The following is a 17445-nucleotide window of genomic DNA, read 5'->3' on the forward strand; positions in this document are numbered from 1 at the left end:
TTTTTTCTTTATTTTTTTTTTTTTTTTTGTCTTTTTACCTTCCAGGTGGAACAACCGATCTACTAGCTGCAGCACCGATGTGCATTCTGACAGAAGCATTGCGCTGCTGTCAGATTACACACAAGTCGGTGTATGCGGCGCTGCAAGACGGGATTTTCTCCTCTGCAGTGACAGATACGTTTGCCAAGGCATACGAGCTGAGGAGGAGGCGGCGTTCCTATGCTTTGGCAAGCATTTTGTGTATATATATATATATATATATATATATATATATATATATATATATATAAAAAAAAAAATCCCGGCAATGATTTATTCATCCACATCGATTGATGCGAATGGAGAAATCTGGTTTGCCAGGGCATACGAGCTAAGTGGGTATGGATGTAGGGCGGAGCTCCTATGTCCTGGCAGACGCCTTTCCCCTCCATTTTTTTTTTTGGCAGAGATTTTTTCATCCACATTGATCGATGCGAATGAAGAAATCTGTGCCGTTCATTTTTTTCTTTCAGCCCAGAGGCTGAACGGAAAAAAAAATCTCATTACCTGTATGCTCAATATAAGGAGAATAGCAGAAACTCCTAATGCTGGCCATACATGTAATGATTGCGGAGACCCTCAAATGCCAGGGCAGTACAAACACCCCACAACTGACCCCATTTTGGAAAGAAGACACCCCAAGGTATTTGCTGAGGGGCATATTGAGTCCATGAAAGATTGAAATTTTTGTCCTAAGTTAGCGGAAAGTGAGACTTTGTGAGAAAAAACAAAAAAAAATCAATTTCCGCTAACTTATGCGAAAAAAAAAAAAATTCTATGAACTTGCCAGGCCCCTCATTGGATACCTTGGGGTGTCTTCTTTCCAAAGTGGGGTCACATGTGGGGTATTTATACTGCCCTGGCTTTTTAGGGGCCCTAAAGCGTGAGAAGAAGTCTGGGATCCAAATGTCTAAAAATGCCCTCCTAAAAGGAATTTGGGCCCCTTTGCGCATCTAGGCTGCAAAAAAGTGTGACACATCTGGTATCGCCGTACTCAGAAGAAGTTGGGGAATGTGTTTTGGGGTGTCATTTTACATATACCCATGCTGGGTGAGAAAAATATCTTGGTCAAATGCCAACTTTGTATAAAAAAATGGGAAAAGTTGTCGTTTGCCAAGATATTTCTCTCACCCAGCATGGGTATATGTAAAATGACACCCCAAAACACATTCCCCAACTTCTCCTGAGTACGGCGATACCAGATGTGTGACACTTTTTTGATGCCAAGGTGGGCAAAGGGGCGCATATTCCAAAGTGCACCTTTCGTATTTCACCGGTCATTTTTTACAGATTTTGATTGCAAAGTACTTCTCACACATATGGGCCCCTAAATTGCCAGGTCAGTATAACTACGCCACAAGTGACCCCATTTTGGAAAGAAGACACCCCAAGGTATTCCGTGAGGGGCATGGCGAGTTCCTAGAATTTTTTATTTTTTGTCGCAAGTTAGTGGAATATGAGACTTTGTAAGGAAAAAAGAGAAAAAAAAAAAAAATCATCATTTTCCGCTAACTTGTGACAAAAAATAAAAAATTCTAGGAACTCGCCGTGCCCTTCACGGAATACCTTGGGGTGTCTTCTTTCCAAAATGGGGTCACTTGTGGGGTAGTTATACTGCCCTGGCAATTTAGGGGCCCAAATGTGTGAGAAGTACCTACCTTGCAATCAAAATGTGTAAAAAATGCCCTGCAAAATCCGAAAGGTGCACTTTGGAATATGTGCCCCTTTGCCCACCTTGGCAGCAAAAAAGTGTGACACATCTGGTATCGCCGTACTCAGGAGAAGTTGGGGAATGTGTTTTGGGGTGTCATTTTACATATACCCATGCTGGGTGAGAAAAATATCTTGGTCAAATGCCAACTTTGTATAAAAAAATGGGAAAAGTTGTCTTTTGCCAAGATATTTCTCTCACCCAGCATGGGTATATGTAAAATGACACCCCAAAACACATTCCCCAACTTCTCCTGAGTACGGCGATACCACATGTGTGACACTTTTTTGCTGCCAAGGTGGGCAAAGGGGCGCATATTCCAAAGTGCACCTTTCGGATTTCACCGGTCATTTCTTACACATTTTGATTGCAAAGTTCTTCTCACACATTTGGGCCCCTAAATTGCCAGGGCAGTATAACTACGCCACAGGTGACCCCATTTTGGAAAGAAGACACCCCAAGGTATTCTGTGAGGGGCATGGCGAGTTCCTAGAATTTTTTATTTTTTGTCGCAATTTAGTGGAATATGAGACTTTGTAAGAAAAAAAAATAAAATAAAAAATATCATAATCATTTTCCGCTAACTTGTGACAAAAAATAAAAAGTTCTATGAACTCACTATGCCCATCAGCGAATACCTTAGGGTGTCTACTTTCCGAAATGGGGTCATTTGTGGGGTAGTTATACTGTTTGGGCATTGTAGAACCTCAGGAAACATGACAGGTGCTCAGAAAATCAGAGCCGTTTCAAAAAGCGGAAATTCACATTTTTGTACCATAGTTTGTAAATGCTATAACTTTTACCCAAACCATTTTTTTTTTGCCCAAACATTTTTTTTTATCAAAGACATGTAGAACTATAAATTTAGCGAAAAATTTATATATGGATGTCGTTTTTTTTGCAAAATTTCACAGCTGAAAGTGAAAAATGTCATTTTTTTGCAAAAAAATCGTTATATTTTGATTAATAACAAAAAAAGTAAAAATGTCAGCAGCAATAAAATACCACCAAATGAAAGCTCCATTAGTGAGAAGAAAAGGAGGTAAAATTCATTTGGGTGGTAAGTTGCATGACCGAGCGATAAACGGTGAAAGGAGTGTAGTGCCGAAGTGTAAAAAGTGGCCTGGTCATGAAGGGGGTTTCACCTAGCGGGGCTGAAGTGGTTAAATAACATGTCCGGTTACCACATGGACTTTTACATTCATGATGTGCTTAGGAATGCTCAAATGTCCTTTTGTAGTGCAGCAGTTTCTAGTAATGGTAACTCTTATATAAGTTGGGTTGTCTTTGACATTATTCATATCTTTTTGCAGAATATGGAATGGATTCATATGAAAAGCAGTTTTTAGAATTACAACAAAGACTCTTCCACGCAGAACAAGAAAATCAAAAGCGATCTCGAGATCTGAGCGCCGTTCTAGACGAGATAAAACAGGCAGTGGCAGAGAAGAGAAACGCATTCGAGAATCATACAGGTATTGACAGTGGTAGTCCGAGAAGATGAATCTTCATATTCACATGTATTAGTAAATCGCAACATTATATGTAGGATTCGGGGTCCCCTAAAATAATGTCATCGGTTACATTTTCTAATCTAAGATCTGAAAATAAATTTTATTTTAGACTTACTTGTGTCTGACTCCTAACAGTAAAAAGAGCTGTAACAATGATCTGTAGCAGTGCCTTTTTATAGAGGTTTCTGCTGTATGAGTACGCGGGGTAGGTTCAGCAGCCATCATCAGTGTTTGTGCTTTACTATGCTAGGTAACGCCTCTGTGTTAGGGTATATGTCTTTACTGCTTACTATAAAAAATATACTGGTAGCAGAGTCCGGCAGGGTGCAGCAGAATGCATATACAGTTGGATCATGTTGCCATTAACTTCTATATAAAAATGAAATAAAATGTGTCTGGGTGCTTTTTTTGACAAGACAATATATTGCAGACTGCTATGTTTTTTTTGATGATGTCAAAAACGGTATCAAGATGTGTATTATTTATTATTATTTTTTACAGTGGAAGTCAATAACAGCATCTGATTGTATAGATGTCCTACTGCACCCTGATTTGGCTGTATGTTTTATTTATTTTTTTAATGTTTTTGCAGTAAGCAGTAAAAAAGAAAATATATGCCTAAAATACAGATGTAGCCAAGGTTATCTGAACAAAAACATATTGAAGGAAGTCTGTCGCCTACTCTGAGTGTTTAAGACCGCCCAGACCACGCTATAGAACGTTTGCCACCCCCATTAAAACAGTAACTCTCTTGGGTCTGCCCACATAGAGATCCTGATCCTGAAAAAAGTACTTTGTAAAGTTATGCAAATTAGCTGTTGCAAATGCCAAGGCCCCCCAGATGTCACATGAGCGATGGGCACTGCTGAGCCCGCGCATCTGCACTGGTCTGCCCACTATGTGCAGAGGTAATCGGTGCTCGTGGGAGGAGGACTGCAAGGGGAGCGGTTATCTGGGCTCATAGCTGAGGGGCTTGGGCACTTGCGGCTGTAACTCCACCCCTGGGCACTTGCTACAGCTAATTTGCATAACTTTATAAAGTACCTTTTTCAGGATCTCTATGTTGGACAGACACAAGAGGGGTACTATTTAAATGGGGGGCAAACGTTCTTTAACCCGATCTGGGCAGTCTAAAACGCTCAGAGTAGGTGACAGACTCCCTTTAACTCAACAAAATCACATAAAAATGTCCATCCTGGTGCCCCTGGAGTCAGGATGTACCATAAAGAATAGGCGATAAGAACTATTCATCCTACTCCCCCCCCCCCCCCCCCCCTCCATAGTGACCTCTGTACGTGACACAAAGCTTGCTCACAAAATTTTCCCATAGAAAATGAGATGTTTTCTGACCTACTAGGCCACCCTATACTAGTAGTTTTCCCTAGCCAGTGGCTGGACACTTTAGGGTATCTAACCCCTTCCTGAACTGTGCTGTACATGTATGGCACAAGTTGGGTCTTTAAACATGGCGCCTGTTCCAGGTAGCAGTGGATGCTATAGCCCGCGGGTTTATGCTGGTTCACATAGCAGACACCTTAGGCAAATGTTTTGTGATTGACGATAACACCAATCGCAGACATTTAACTCCTTAGATGCTGTGGTCAGTTGTGACCACAGCATCTGAGGCAGCTTTCCCCAGGATCACTGCACTCAAGGGACTGGATGACTCCATTGTGCGGCCATTGAGGGAGCCATTTGTTCCTCAGTTCCTCTGTAGGATCCATGGCTATAACAGCATTAGTTCCTATGGAGGCTTGCAGGTGGCATGCCTCTATAGGAACATGGCAAATCTCCCATAGACTGCAGTGCTAATTCATTGCAGTCTATGGAAAAAGCGATCTAACAATCGCTTGTTAAAGTTAAAATGTGTAAATAAAAAAGTTAATGGTTTTAAAACTATATAAAAAAAAAAAAAAAAAATTCTAATCACTCCCTTTTCCCCTATTATAAAAATAAACAATACATTAGGTGTCCCAAAACACCAGATTGATTAAAATATAAATGTATTTATCCAGTATAGTGAAAGCCATAACAGAAAAAAAAAGAGAAAGAAAATTGAATAAAAAGTGATATAGGCTTCAAAAATACTCATGGTATCAGTGAGCACTACAGATTGCCCTAAAAAAATGAGCACCCACACATCTCTGTAGATAAAATATAACTATATCTGTAAATAAAAAACTAAATTATGGGGTTCGGAATATGACACAAAGCAAAAATCTGTTTAAAAAATAAATTGTAAGTATTAAAGCACAAGAAAAACTATTCAGATGTGGTATTGCTGTAATCTTGCTTACCCATAGAATGAAGGAAACAGGTTTGTTTCACCCCATATGTAACACCATAAAAACAAAATCCATAAAACTATGACTGGCTTGCATTTTCTTTCTAATTTCACCCATTTTGGATATTTTTCCAGCTTCCCACTACATTGTATGCAATATTAAATGGTGCCGTCATACATCTAATTGAACATAAAAAAGTTATGGTTTCGAGAAAGCAGGGAGTGAAAAACGAAAATACAAAAACAAAAAATCCCAGGGTCCTGAAGGGGTAAGGCACCTTTCCCTAGGGGACGATGCCTTAGCTTTGATTATCTAGCTTGCTAGTCCTCAGTGAAGGTGTGCTGTTCATTTTGTCTACCCATGTACTGACCTCTGCCTGTTTTACTTTATTGACCAATTGCCACCTGTCCTGACCTGGACATACCTCCATTTTCACCCAGGCAGCCCCCCTGACTTGAGTATCGGAGCAGTTCATGCTCCGATGCTCTCCTTTGCCCTGCGCTAAATCGCGCAAGGCAAAGGCATTTTCAGGAGTTCCGGCGACGAACCAGGCTCTTCATGGGGCTGCCAGGAAGCCCGGTGACATCACCGGCACTGATGGGTAGGCTTTAGCGCTGCCCTAGCCAGTAAAACTGCTAGGGCAGCGCTAAAGCACGCCCATCAGAGTCGGTGACGTCACTGTACACACTGCTGGGCAGAAGCTTCCGCCCGGCAGTGTGTTATTGTAAATAAAAGAGCCCTTGCCTTGCAAAATCTAGCGCAGGGCAAAGGAGAGCATCGGAGCATGAGGTGCTCCGATGCTAACATCAAGGGGGCTGCCTGGGTGAAAGTATGGGTATGTCCCCTTTAAACTAGTTTCACGGCTTTGCACAAACTCTGTCTGCCCTTACCTTTGCCTGATTTCTGATTGCGAGTATTGCCTGACCCTTTGGTGCATCACGCTGGTATTTATGGCCCGAGGAGGTCAGCTGCCAACCACAATGGAACTATTCTAAGAGGTAGGGCCTGGTGGCTGTCCAGATGAATGAGGGTTAAATAGAATGTGAATACCAGGGAACTGTCAGGATAACACCCTTAGGTCTGACTCAATGTCAAACTGGTTGGTTGGCGCAGTGGTTCCACACCCAATACCTGTAACAACCGCAAAAAGGAGTCAGAACAAAACAGCAGGGTGAAGGGAAGAATACTATTTTCCACAGGTCTTGTGGGGAGGGGGGACCCAAAATTTGTTCAAAAGGTGGAGGACATGGATGATGTGTTCTGGCAATTCATTGTTTGTTGGCACATATACAGACGTGGACAAAATTGTTGGTACCCTTTGGTCAATGAAAGAAAAAGTCACAATGGTCACAGAAATAACTTTAATCTGACAAAAGTAATAATAAATTAAAATTCTATAAATGTTAACCAATGAAAGTCAGACATTGTTTTTCAACCATGCTTCAACAGAATTATGTAAAAAAATAAACTCATGAAACAGGCATGGACAAAAATGATGGTACCCCTAGAAAACACAGAACATAATGTGACCAAAGGGACATGTTAATTCAAGGTGTGTCCACTAATTAGCATCACAGGTGTCTACAAACTTGTAATCAGCCATTGGGCCTATATATATGGCTCCAGGTAATCACTGTGTTGTTTGGTGATATGGTGTGTACCACACTCGACATGGACCAGAGGAAGCAAAGGAAAGAGCTGTCTCAAGAGATCAGAAAGAAAATTATAGACAAGCATGTTAAAGGTAAAGGCTATAAGACCATCTCCAAGCAACTAGATGTTCCTGTGAGTACAGTTGCACATATTATTCATAAGTTTAAGATCCATGGGACTGTAGCCAACCTCCCTGGACGTGGCCGCAGGAGGAAAATTGATGACAAATCTAAGAGACGGATAATCCGAATGGTAACAAAAGAGCCTAGAAAGACTTCTAAAGAGATTCAAGGTGAACTTCATGCTCAAGGAACATCAGTGTCAGATCGCACCATCCGTCGTTGTTTGAGCCAAAGTGGACTACATGGGAGACGACCAAGGAGGACACCATTGTTGAAAACGAATCATAAAAAAGCAAGACTGGAATATGCCAAACTACATGTTGACAAGCCACAAAGCTTCTGGGAGAATGTCCTGTGGACAGATGAGACAAAAATCGAAGTTTTTGCCAAGGCACATCAGCTGTATGTTCACAGACGAAAAAATGAAGCATATCAAGAAAAGAACACTGTCCCTACTGTGAAACATGGAGGAGGCTCTGTTATGTTCTGGGGCTGCTTTGCTGCGTCTGGCACAGGGTGTCTTGAATCTGTGCAGGGTACAATGAAATCTCAAGACTATCAAGGAATTCTAGAGAGAAATGTACTAGCCAGTGTCAGAAAGCTTGGTCTCAGTCGCAGGTCATGGGTCTTGCAACAGGACAATGACCCAAAACACACCGCTAAAAACACCCAAGAATGGCTAAGAGGAAAAAATTGGACTATTCTAAAGTGGCCTTCTATGAGCCCTGACCTCAATCCTATTGAGCATCTTTGGAAGGAGCTGAAACATGCAGTCTGGAAAAGGCACCCTTCAAACCGGACACAACTGGAGCAGTTTGCTCATGAGGAGTGGGCCAAAATACCTGCTGAGAGGTGCAGATGTCTCATTGACAGTTACAGGAAGCGTTTGATTGCAGTGATTGCCTCAAAAGGTTGCGCAACAAAATATTAAGTTAGGGGTACCATCATTTTTGTCCATGCCTGTTTCATGAGTTTATTTTTTTACATAATTCTGTTGAAGCATGGTTGAAAAACAATGTCTGACTTTCATTGGTTAACATTTATAGAATTTTAATTTATTATTACTTTTGTCAGATTAAAGTTATTTCTGTGACCATTGTGACTTTTTCTTTCATTGACCAAAGGGTACCAACAATTTTGTCCACGTCTGTATACAGTCATGTGAAAAAATTAGGACACCCTTTGAAAGCATGTGGTTTTTTGTAACATTTTTAATAAAAGGTTATTTAATCTCCGTTTCAACAATACAGAGAGATTAAAGTAATCCAACTAAACAAAGAAAACTGAAGAAAAGTCTTTTCAAGATCTTCTGTAAATGTCATTCTACAAAAATGCCTATTCTAACTGAGGAAAAAGATAGGACACCCTTGCCCCTAATAGCGAGTGTTACCTCCTTTGGCTGAAATAACTGCAGTGAGACGGTTCTTGTAGCCATCTACCAGTCTTCGACATCGGTCTGAGGAAATTTTACCCCACTCCTCAATGCAGAACTTTTTCAGCTGTGAGATGTTTGAGGGGTTTCTTGCACGTACAGCCCTTTTCAAGTCACCCCACAGCATCTCAATGGGATTCAAATCTGGACTTTGACTTGGCCATTCCAGGACTCTCCATTTCTTCTTTTTCAGCCAATCTTTGGTTGATTTACTAGTATGTTTTGGGTCATTGTCATGTTGCATGGTCCAGTTCCGCTTCAGCTTTAATTTTCTAACTGATGGTCTCACATGTTCTTCAAGCACCTTCTGATACACAGTAGAATTCATCGTGGATTCTATGATGGTGAGCTGACCAGGTCCTGCTGCAGCAAAGCAGCCCCAAACCATGACACTTCCACCTCCATGCTTCACAGTTGGTATGAGGTTCTTTTCTTGGAATGCTGTGTTTGGTTTACGCCAAACATGTCCTCTGCTGTTGTGTCCAAATAATTCAATTTTGGACTCATCTGTCCAAAGAACATTATTCCAGAAGTCCTGGTCTTTGTCAACTTTATCTCTGGCAAATGTCAGTCTGGCCTCGATGTTTCTCTTGGAAAGCAAAGGTTTCCTCCTTGCACACCTCCCATGCAAGTTAAACTTGTACAGTCTCTTTCTGATTGTAGAGGCATGTACTTCTACATCAACAGTAGCCAGAGCCTGCTGTAGTTCTCGAGATGACACTTTAGGGTTTTTGGAGACCTCTTTTAGCATCTTGCGGTCTGCTCTTGGGGTGAACTTGCTGGGGCGACCAGTCCTGGGCATGTTGGCAGTTGTTTTGAAAGCCCTCCACTTGTAGACTATCTTCCGGACAGTGGAATGGCTGATTTCAAAATCTTTTGAGATCTTTTTAAATCCCTTCCCAGACTCATAGGCTGCTACAATCTTTTTTCTGAAGTCCTCTGACAGCTCTTTTGCTCTCACCATGGTGCTCACTCTCACTTCAACAGTCAGGAGCACACCAAACTAAATGTCTGAGGTTTAAATAGGGCAAGCCTCATTCAACATGCAGAGTAACGATCTACTAATTATGTGCACCTGGTGTGATATACCTGTGTGAGATCTGAGCCAATTTAAGAGGGAATACATGTGAGGGTGTCCTATCTTTTTCCTCAGTTAGAATAGGCATTTTTGTAGAATGTCATTTACAGAAGATCTTGAAAAGACTTTTCTTCAGTTTTCTTTGTTTAGTTGGATTACTTTAATCTCTCTGTATTGTTGAAACGGAGATGAAATAACCTTTTATTAAAAATGTTACAAAAAACCACATGCTTTCAAAGGGTGTCCTAATTTTTTCACATGACTGTAGTTAGGTGATGACGAGCTTACAGTTGACTTTTTCTCATCCTTACAGTTGAGGAGATAAAATGGAAGGTGTTGAATATGACCAGCAAACTCCCCATGCAATTTACAAACATATACATGTTTCTGCCCCATTTGTTGGGCCACGAAGACAGCCTGCAGCCAAATGTGCATTATGGGCATGGAAAGACAGGAGGTAAGTAAGGAAATCTGTTATACCTCTTGCAAATTGGTGACATTTTACACTGCTCGAAAAAAGGGAATAGGTAAGCATCACAGTATACGTCAGGGATGTCTGTCTAGTTAGGAACCATACACAATTGTGATCTATTTTATTTGCTAAAATTAATGCAAATGAAAAGGACAATGGGTGCATCGGGCAGGCAGTAGCAAAACAACCCCATAAAGTGAATACGTTTGCAGGTGGTGGCCACAGACAATTTACTCTTTCATCATCCTTCTGACATTTCTTCCCTACTTTTGCATTTTACTAGTTTCCTTGTCACGGTTGCAGCCCAGTCAGGGCGCACAGGTAGTGCTGCTCCTCCAAGATAAACAGTTATAAGGTAACCAAAATAAAAATGGAGCCAGTGGGAGGAAATGCGCACAACTCCTTGCGCCGAAACAGGAACAAAGGCTCCTTTATATTCGGCCTCCCACTGCCACACTCTTCTAAAACAACTTTTTGTTCTATAATTTAAAATAAGGTGCCTATAGAGATTTTGAAAATTACAGTGTGGGTGTTGATATACACATTGCTCTACTCGATTGATGTCTCTCAACAATTGTCATTGTTCAGGAGCTTTGACGCTGGAAATCTGCTCCTAGAACTAGATTATTTTATCACACCCTAAAGGCCCCTTTAGGGTTGTTTCACACGAGCGGATGCCGAGCGTGACATCCGCTGCGTTAAAGAGTGCCAAGACCCGATGCGGACAGCAGAAGCACGGAGCAGTAACATGATTGATAATGCTCCGTGCCTCTCTGTGATCTCTTTACTACGAAATCACAGTGAGATAAAGATGTCACTGTGATTTCGCAGTAAAGAGGTCACAGAGAGGCACGGAGCATTATCAATCATGTTACTGCTCCGTGCTTCTGCTGTCCGCATCGGGTCTTGGCACTCTTTCACGCAGCGGATGTCACGCTCGGCATCCGCTCGCGTGAAACAGCCCTTACACTGCTCAATGGAACAGCCAATTGTCGGGAAGGAATCACTCCTTCCCGGCAATCATCTGCTCGTCAGTGAAGGAGACCGCTGCATTTACATTTAATATAGTGATCGCTCATTCTTATACTGCGGAGGTGGTTGCTTCATGTAAATGTAGTGCTTCACCCCCACTAAACTGGCAGCCAGTTGGAAATTAACACCTCCTTCCAGATGAACGCTTCCTTTCTTGCCCTGTGTAAACCCACCATTAGGTGACTGCACCAATAATTCTATTACCCGATGAGCCAGTGTTTCACTCGTTCATCGTGTAATCAATGGCACCTTTACATTGGCAGTTCATCGCTAACGAGCATTTGTAAGAACACTTGGTAGCGATTATCTGCCAGCACATTGGGCAGTGTAAAGGGCTCTTTAGATTTCTACAATGGAAATTACACATCAGAAAATCTTCCATTGTGTGATCATATCCTTATTGTTTAGAATTTTCTTCCTGCCTTAGAAAGGGGCCTTAAAGGGGACCTCAGGATAGGTCATCAATATCAGATCAGCGGTGGTCTGACACTCAGCACCCCTGCCGATCAGCTGTATGAAGAGAAGGCGCGCGCCGTGCCAGCGCAGCCTTTTCTTGATTGTTTACCTGCTTGCCATCACATCCGCAGCGGTGACCAGTTGTAATTGCAAGAAGCCATCCCATTCGCTTCAAGGTCGACTTAGGTGCCTTCTCTTCAAACAGCTGATCGGCAGGGGTGCTGGGTGTCAGACCAAAATTTGGACAGCCCTTTTTGTATTAGCAGTGTCATCAGGGGAATGAGACACAGAGAACATAAGCGGCACCAAGTATTGCATCACGCCTACTATATATAGGCTCTGTTACGTGTCACAGCTAGCTGCATTAACCCATTCAAACCTGCCATATGGCTATATATGTGCTATCTGCACATACCCCGTGCAAATAGCATGTATATAAACGTTATGGCTGCTCTTTAATACAAGCGCTGTTAAGCGCTTGGTTAAAACTTCTGCTGCTGTCACAGACAGCGTACAGTCTGGTAATGCAGGCAAGAGACCAATTAGAGTGGTCCCTTGCTGGTGATCGATCCGATTGGTTAGTCTGTGCAGATCTATGTCCGCCTGCCCCAGTCAGCAGCATCCATGGGGTTAATATAGGGAAGGGGCTCCCACTCTGTACCATCGGGCTGCTGCGCCTCGATGGCAGCTGCCCGATGGTCACCATGACAACTGGATGCCTTGCAAAGGTGTCCAGTGTTGCCATGTATCAGTGTAAAACTGACAGTATTATACTTTGCAATGCAAAGTATAGTACAGCCGTCAGCTCCACTAGATCTTCAAGATCCAAGTAGGATTTTATTTTAAAAAAAGTGTAAAAAGTAAATGTAAAAAAATAAAAATGTAAATTCAAAATAAAATTACATTTCCTTTTCCCATATCTGCTCATTTATAAGAGATTAGCGTAAATAATAAAAAAATTAAACTACACATAATTGGTATTGCCGTGTTCTTAATGACCTGATCTAAAAAATGATCATGGTACTAATCCCGCGTGGTGAAACAATGACATTTACAGTTTTTTTGCCACACCTTCCCAAAAAATTGGATGAAAAGTGATCAAAAAGTCATATACATAAAAAAATAAATAAAAAAAAGATACCAATAAAAACTACAGACCATCCCACAAAAAATAAGCCCTCCATGTGTTGATGGAAAAATAAAAAAGTTATGGGTCTTCGATTTGGTGATGTAAAAAAAAAAAAAAAGGGATTTTATGATCTAAAAGTGGTAGAACGCGCTCGCTGTTTGAGTAGCTCCCGTTGTGGTGCACGTGAGCTACAGAAACAGTGTAGCACAGCAAGTTATACTGTTTCCCTAATTTAGAAACTGCATAGTTTGCTGTGCTACAATGTTTATGTAGCTCACATGCACCACAACGGGAGCTACTCAAACAGTGAGCGCCAGAGTGCTCTGCTGTTTCCCAGATGGCTGGTGGTCAGGGGTCAGACTGTCTTATTTTGCCTTAGTAACGGCAAGATGAGACAACCCATTTAAAGAAGCACTCTGGGATTTTTTTTCTTTGCCTAATATAGTGCAGGATAGACCATTATTAAAGAATAGCATACAGGCTATTGTGTATGCTTTAAAGGGAACCTGTCACTAGTTTTATGGTGTCCTAACTAAGGGCAACATAAATAAGTGACTGATTCTCTTAGCAAAATGCTGGGTCACTTTCTTTAATTGCCAACATCTTGTATTGAAAAGCTCCAGCTGATAATGATGAGTCATGAATATTCATGAGCTCCTGACTCTCCGCCCACCTGCTGCTGAATGACAGTTTTTTTTTTTTCCATATGAATCAGTAGCAGGTGGGCAGGGGAGTGGCTATAGCTCTGAATTAAATATACGCTTGATTCAATGATGTCACGCTGGACTAAAATCAGCTCATTTAGCATGTGGCATGCGACATCTTTGTGTGTGTATATTATGGGGTAACCATCTTTCACACCAGTAAGTGAATACATCTAAGGTACATTTTAGTAGTTAATGATTGTATATAATTAGTTAGATTGTAATCAAATATCCACATGACCGGTTCCCTTTAAGTATACCTGTTTTATTTCATGTGTAATTTGTGAGTTGGCAGCCATCTTGGTTCCTTCTCCCCCTCAGATATGGTTTTCCTAATGAGTCCTGCATTTCCCATCATGCCTGGCTTTGCAGAGACAAAGGTGGTGGAGTATCACCACACTACAATGCTCTGTTTCCTCTGAGAGCAGCCATGACAGATTAGTGACACAGCTGCTATACCCTGACACTACAGGGTCCTTGTGTTTTCCTATGTGATGTAGCTTCAGTCTGTCTGTCCTCTCTGCCCTGCCATCTCTTTATCCCTTGTCAGTACTTGCATGCAGGTGGTAGGGAAAGGAGTATGAATTAACATTTCATAGAACTGTACTGTAGAGTCGGCGCACACAGATAGTACAGACAGGCAGTGTGAGTCAGGAGGTTTATATAACTGCAGCTAATCACTGTATACAATTATCTACTATATGTCTGCACTCCTGGGGGAGATTTATCAAAACTGGTGTAAAGGAAAACTGGCTTAGTTGCCTATAGTAACCAGTTTCCACCTTTTTATTTTCCAACAAAGCTTTAAAAATGAAAGGTGGATTCTGACGGGCAGCTAAGCCAGTTTTGATACATTTCCCCCATGGCCTTTTAGATAGGGGAGACATTATGGAGGAGACTGGACATCTCCCTTGTGCCAGAAAAGTGGCAATAAAAAGTTTGTTTGTGACTTATTAAATGCAATTTAAAAACAAAAAAGTTGCAAGTGCCTCTTTTTACGCTACCGTCCCCACTTTTCAGCAAGGAAACATGGCAAGGGTGGGAAAGGGCCGTGGCCAACAGCCAAGACAAATGTATCTTCAGTTATGCCAGTTTTCTAGTGCAAATGAAGCCAGAAATCTACGGCAGCTCAGAGCTGTCATAGATTTCTGTTTAGAAGCACGGACTACTGGAGCATGTGCCTAATTTTTGACGAGGTGTCTGACAGTGCAGCGGATATGAGGACAGGAGCAAAAAGCGCCTGTCTAGTTAAATCTCCCCCCTATCCCTTCAGCAGAATACAGAGATATACAGAGGAGTGTGGGAGGAGAGGGGCCTGAGAGCAGCCAGGAGGGATTTGACAGATTTCATCTTCTTTTAGAGGGGATTGGGAGTTTCAATTGTCTCTGAAGCATGTCTCAGTACGTTGCAGTTGTCCCACGTTCCTGATAGGTTTTGAGAATAGGCCTTTAAAGGGGTTGTCTGGGTTCGGAGCTGAATCTGGACATACCCATATTTTCACGCAGGCAGCCCCCCTGACAAGAGCATCAGAGCATTTCATGCTCCGATGCTCTCCTTTGCATCGCTCAGGGCAAAGGCATTTTCAGTAGATACAGTGATGTACTGGGCTCTCCATAGGGCTGCCAGGCGGAGGCTTCCACCCAGCAGTGAGGCTAGTGACATCACCGGTACTGATGGGTGGGCTTTAGCTCTGCCCTAGCCTGTAAAACAGGCATGTCAAACTCGCGGCCCTCCAGCTGTTGCAAAACTACAACTCCCAGCATGCCCGGACAGCCTACAGGTATCAGCCTACAGCAGGGCATTGTGGGAGTTGTAGTTTTACAACAGCTGGAGGGCCGCAGTTTGACATGCCTGCTGTAAAACGACTAGGGCAGTGCTAAAGCCAGCCCATCAGTAGGTGATGTCACCGAACACACTGCTGGGCGGAGCTTCTGCCTGGAAGTGTGTTATTGTAAATAAAAATGTCCTTGCCCTGTGTGATCCTTTGCAAGGCAAGAGAGAGCATCGGAGCATAAAATGCTCCTATGCTAACATCAGAGGCCTGCCTGGGTGAAAATATGGGTATGTCCGGGTTCGGCTCTGAACCCGGACAACCCCTTTAAGAGCCCCAATGGATAGTCAACATCAACTTTCCTGCCGAATTTCTTTGCTACAGGAGATACTTCCATTGCATACTCTGCCGCTTATTTTCAGGCTTGTAATGTTTAACCCACATTTCATCGCCTGAAGTGAACTGTCACCTTCTTCACGATAATGGGCAAAGTTATCTATGGTGGAGAACTTTATCTTTATGGTGGAGAACTTTATTGAATACACATGCAGAGATGAATTGGTGCTCCCGGCAGACCTTTTGCCCGCAAAGAGTATGATAGAACACTGTTCTATCTTTATCATAGCGTGACAACTCTCATACTAAACTGCAAGGTCAGGAGATTTGCCAAACAGCCTAGTCACATGACACTTTCAGACGCAACCAATTACTACTACTCCTGCCCTCACAGTTTCCAACAATAATATAAAAGTGCGAAAACTTTTTAAAGATTCCCCTTGTAGTAACAGAGAGGCAACCTTTAAAGGTGTTCTCCAGGAATTAAGAAAATAAAAAATACTTAAATATGAATTTATTATAAATATATTGCCAAATACCTTTCACTAGTTTTAATGCCTTTTTTTTTTATCTAGGGAGCAATCATTAAGAGAAATAAAATGGCAGCCGTCATATTAGTACATACAAAACCTGTCCTAATCACACAACAGGACAAGTTACTTCACAACACTGAGGTAAAGAGCTGCCTCATCCTTCTCTCTGCGGTAATGTGGGTCTGTGGTAATGAAGACTGCATACTAGTGCTGCTGCTCATTAGACTCTCCTCCACCCTCCTGTCTGTACTTTGTCTCCTCATGAACTCCATTCCTACAGAGATTCAGCTGAAGGTTTTATCAGCCGTATTCGAGATCATAATCCCTGACAAGTAGAGCATAGAGGAGAATGAGCCAGCTCTATAGATCAGTGTTGTGAAGTAACTTGTCCTGCTGTGTGATTAGGACAGGTTTTGTGTGTACTAATAGGATGGCGGCCATTTTATTTCTCCTAATGATTGTTCGCCAGACAAAATGGTCCATTATAACTAATGAAAGGTATTTGGGAATATATTTATAATAAAGTAATATTTAACAATTTTCATTTTCCTAATTCCCAGAGAACCTCTTTGGGGAAAATTGGTTAGAATAAGCCGCTATGTGACATCGGGTTGACAAAAAATACATACTGGAATATCATCAAGATAAGTATGTTTAACGCTTTCCTGACATATGACATAATATGACCGCAGCATAGAAGGTGTGTGCGGCGGACCCGATGGTTGAGAAGGTAGCCGGATGCCTAGGAGATTCAGCTCCAGACTGGTTCTCCTAGGCAACTGTTAGTGTATTACACTGTGTTGTACACTTACACTGTGTAATACACTGACAGGCAATGCATTATAATACAGATGTGTTGTAATCAGGGTGGATAAAAATCTATGATTTAAAAAAAAAAAAAGATATTTTTGATTTTAATCAGATTTTTTTATATAAAATGCTTTTTGAGGAAAATATATTACCTTCCAAAGGTTATTCCATCATGAAATAAAGATTAGTTTTTTAATTACCGTATGTAGAATAAGGCTGTATATGTTTTAATTTCTTGGGTAAATAAATTCCATTAATCCATTCACAATGTCATGCTCTTCCAGAGGTTTTTGTAAGATTATTGGGCAGTTTCTCTGCCTACAAGATATTATCACAGATGCTTTGGTTTACTTTTGCAGTTCTCAAAA

At 41.7% G+C, this 17445-nt stretch overlaps 1 protein-coding gene across 1 annotated transcript in view; it reads left to right on the forward strand.

The window, feature by feature from the left end:
* Nucleotides 1-17445, forward strand: part of MGAT4D (MGAT4 family member D) — a 160320-nt gene that overhangs the window by 67051 nt on the left and 75824 nt on the right. Inside the window, exons 2-3 of the mRNA XM_044300768.1 lie at nt 3064-3225; nt 10148-10291. Coding sequence (XP_044156703.1) covers nt 3064-3225; nt 10148-10291 — 306 coding nt within the window. The remainder of the gene's footprint in view (nt 1-3063; nt 3226-10147; nt 10292-17445) is intronic.

The sequence above is a fragment of the Bufo gargarizans genome, chromosome 1, assembly GCF_014858855.1.
Source record: "Bufo gargarizans isolate SCDJY-AF-19 chromosome 1, ASM1485885v1, whole genome shotgun sequence".
Classification (NCBI taxonomy): Eukaryota; Metazoa; Chordata; class Amphibia; order Anura; family Bufonidae; genus Bufo; species Bufo gargarizans.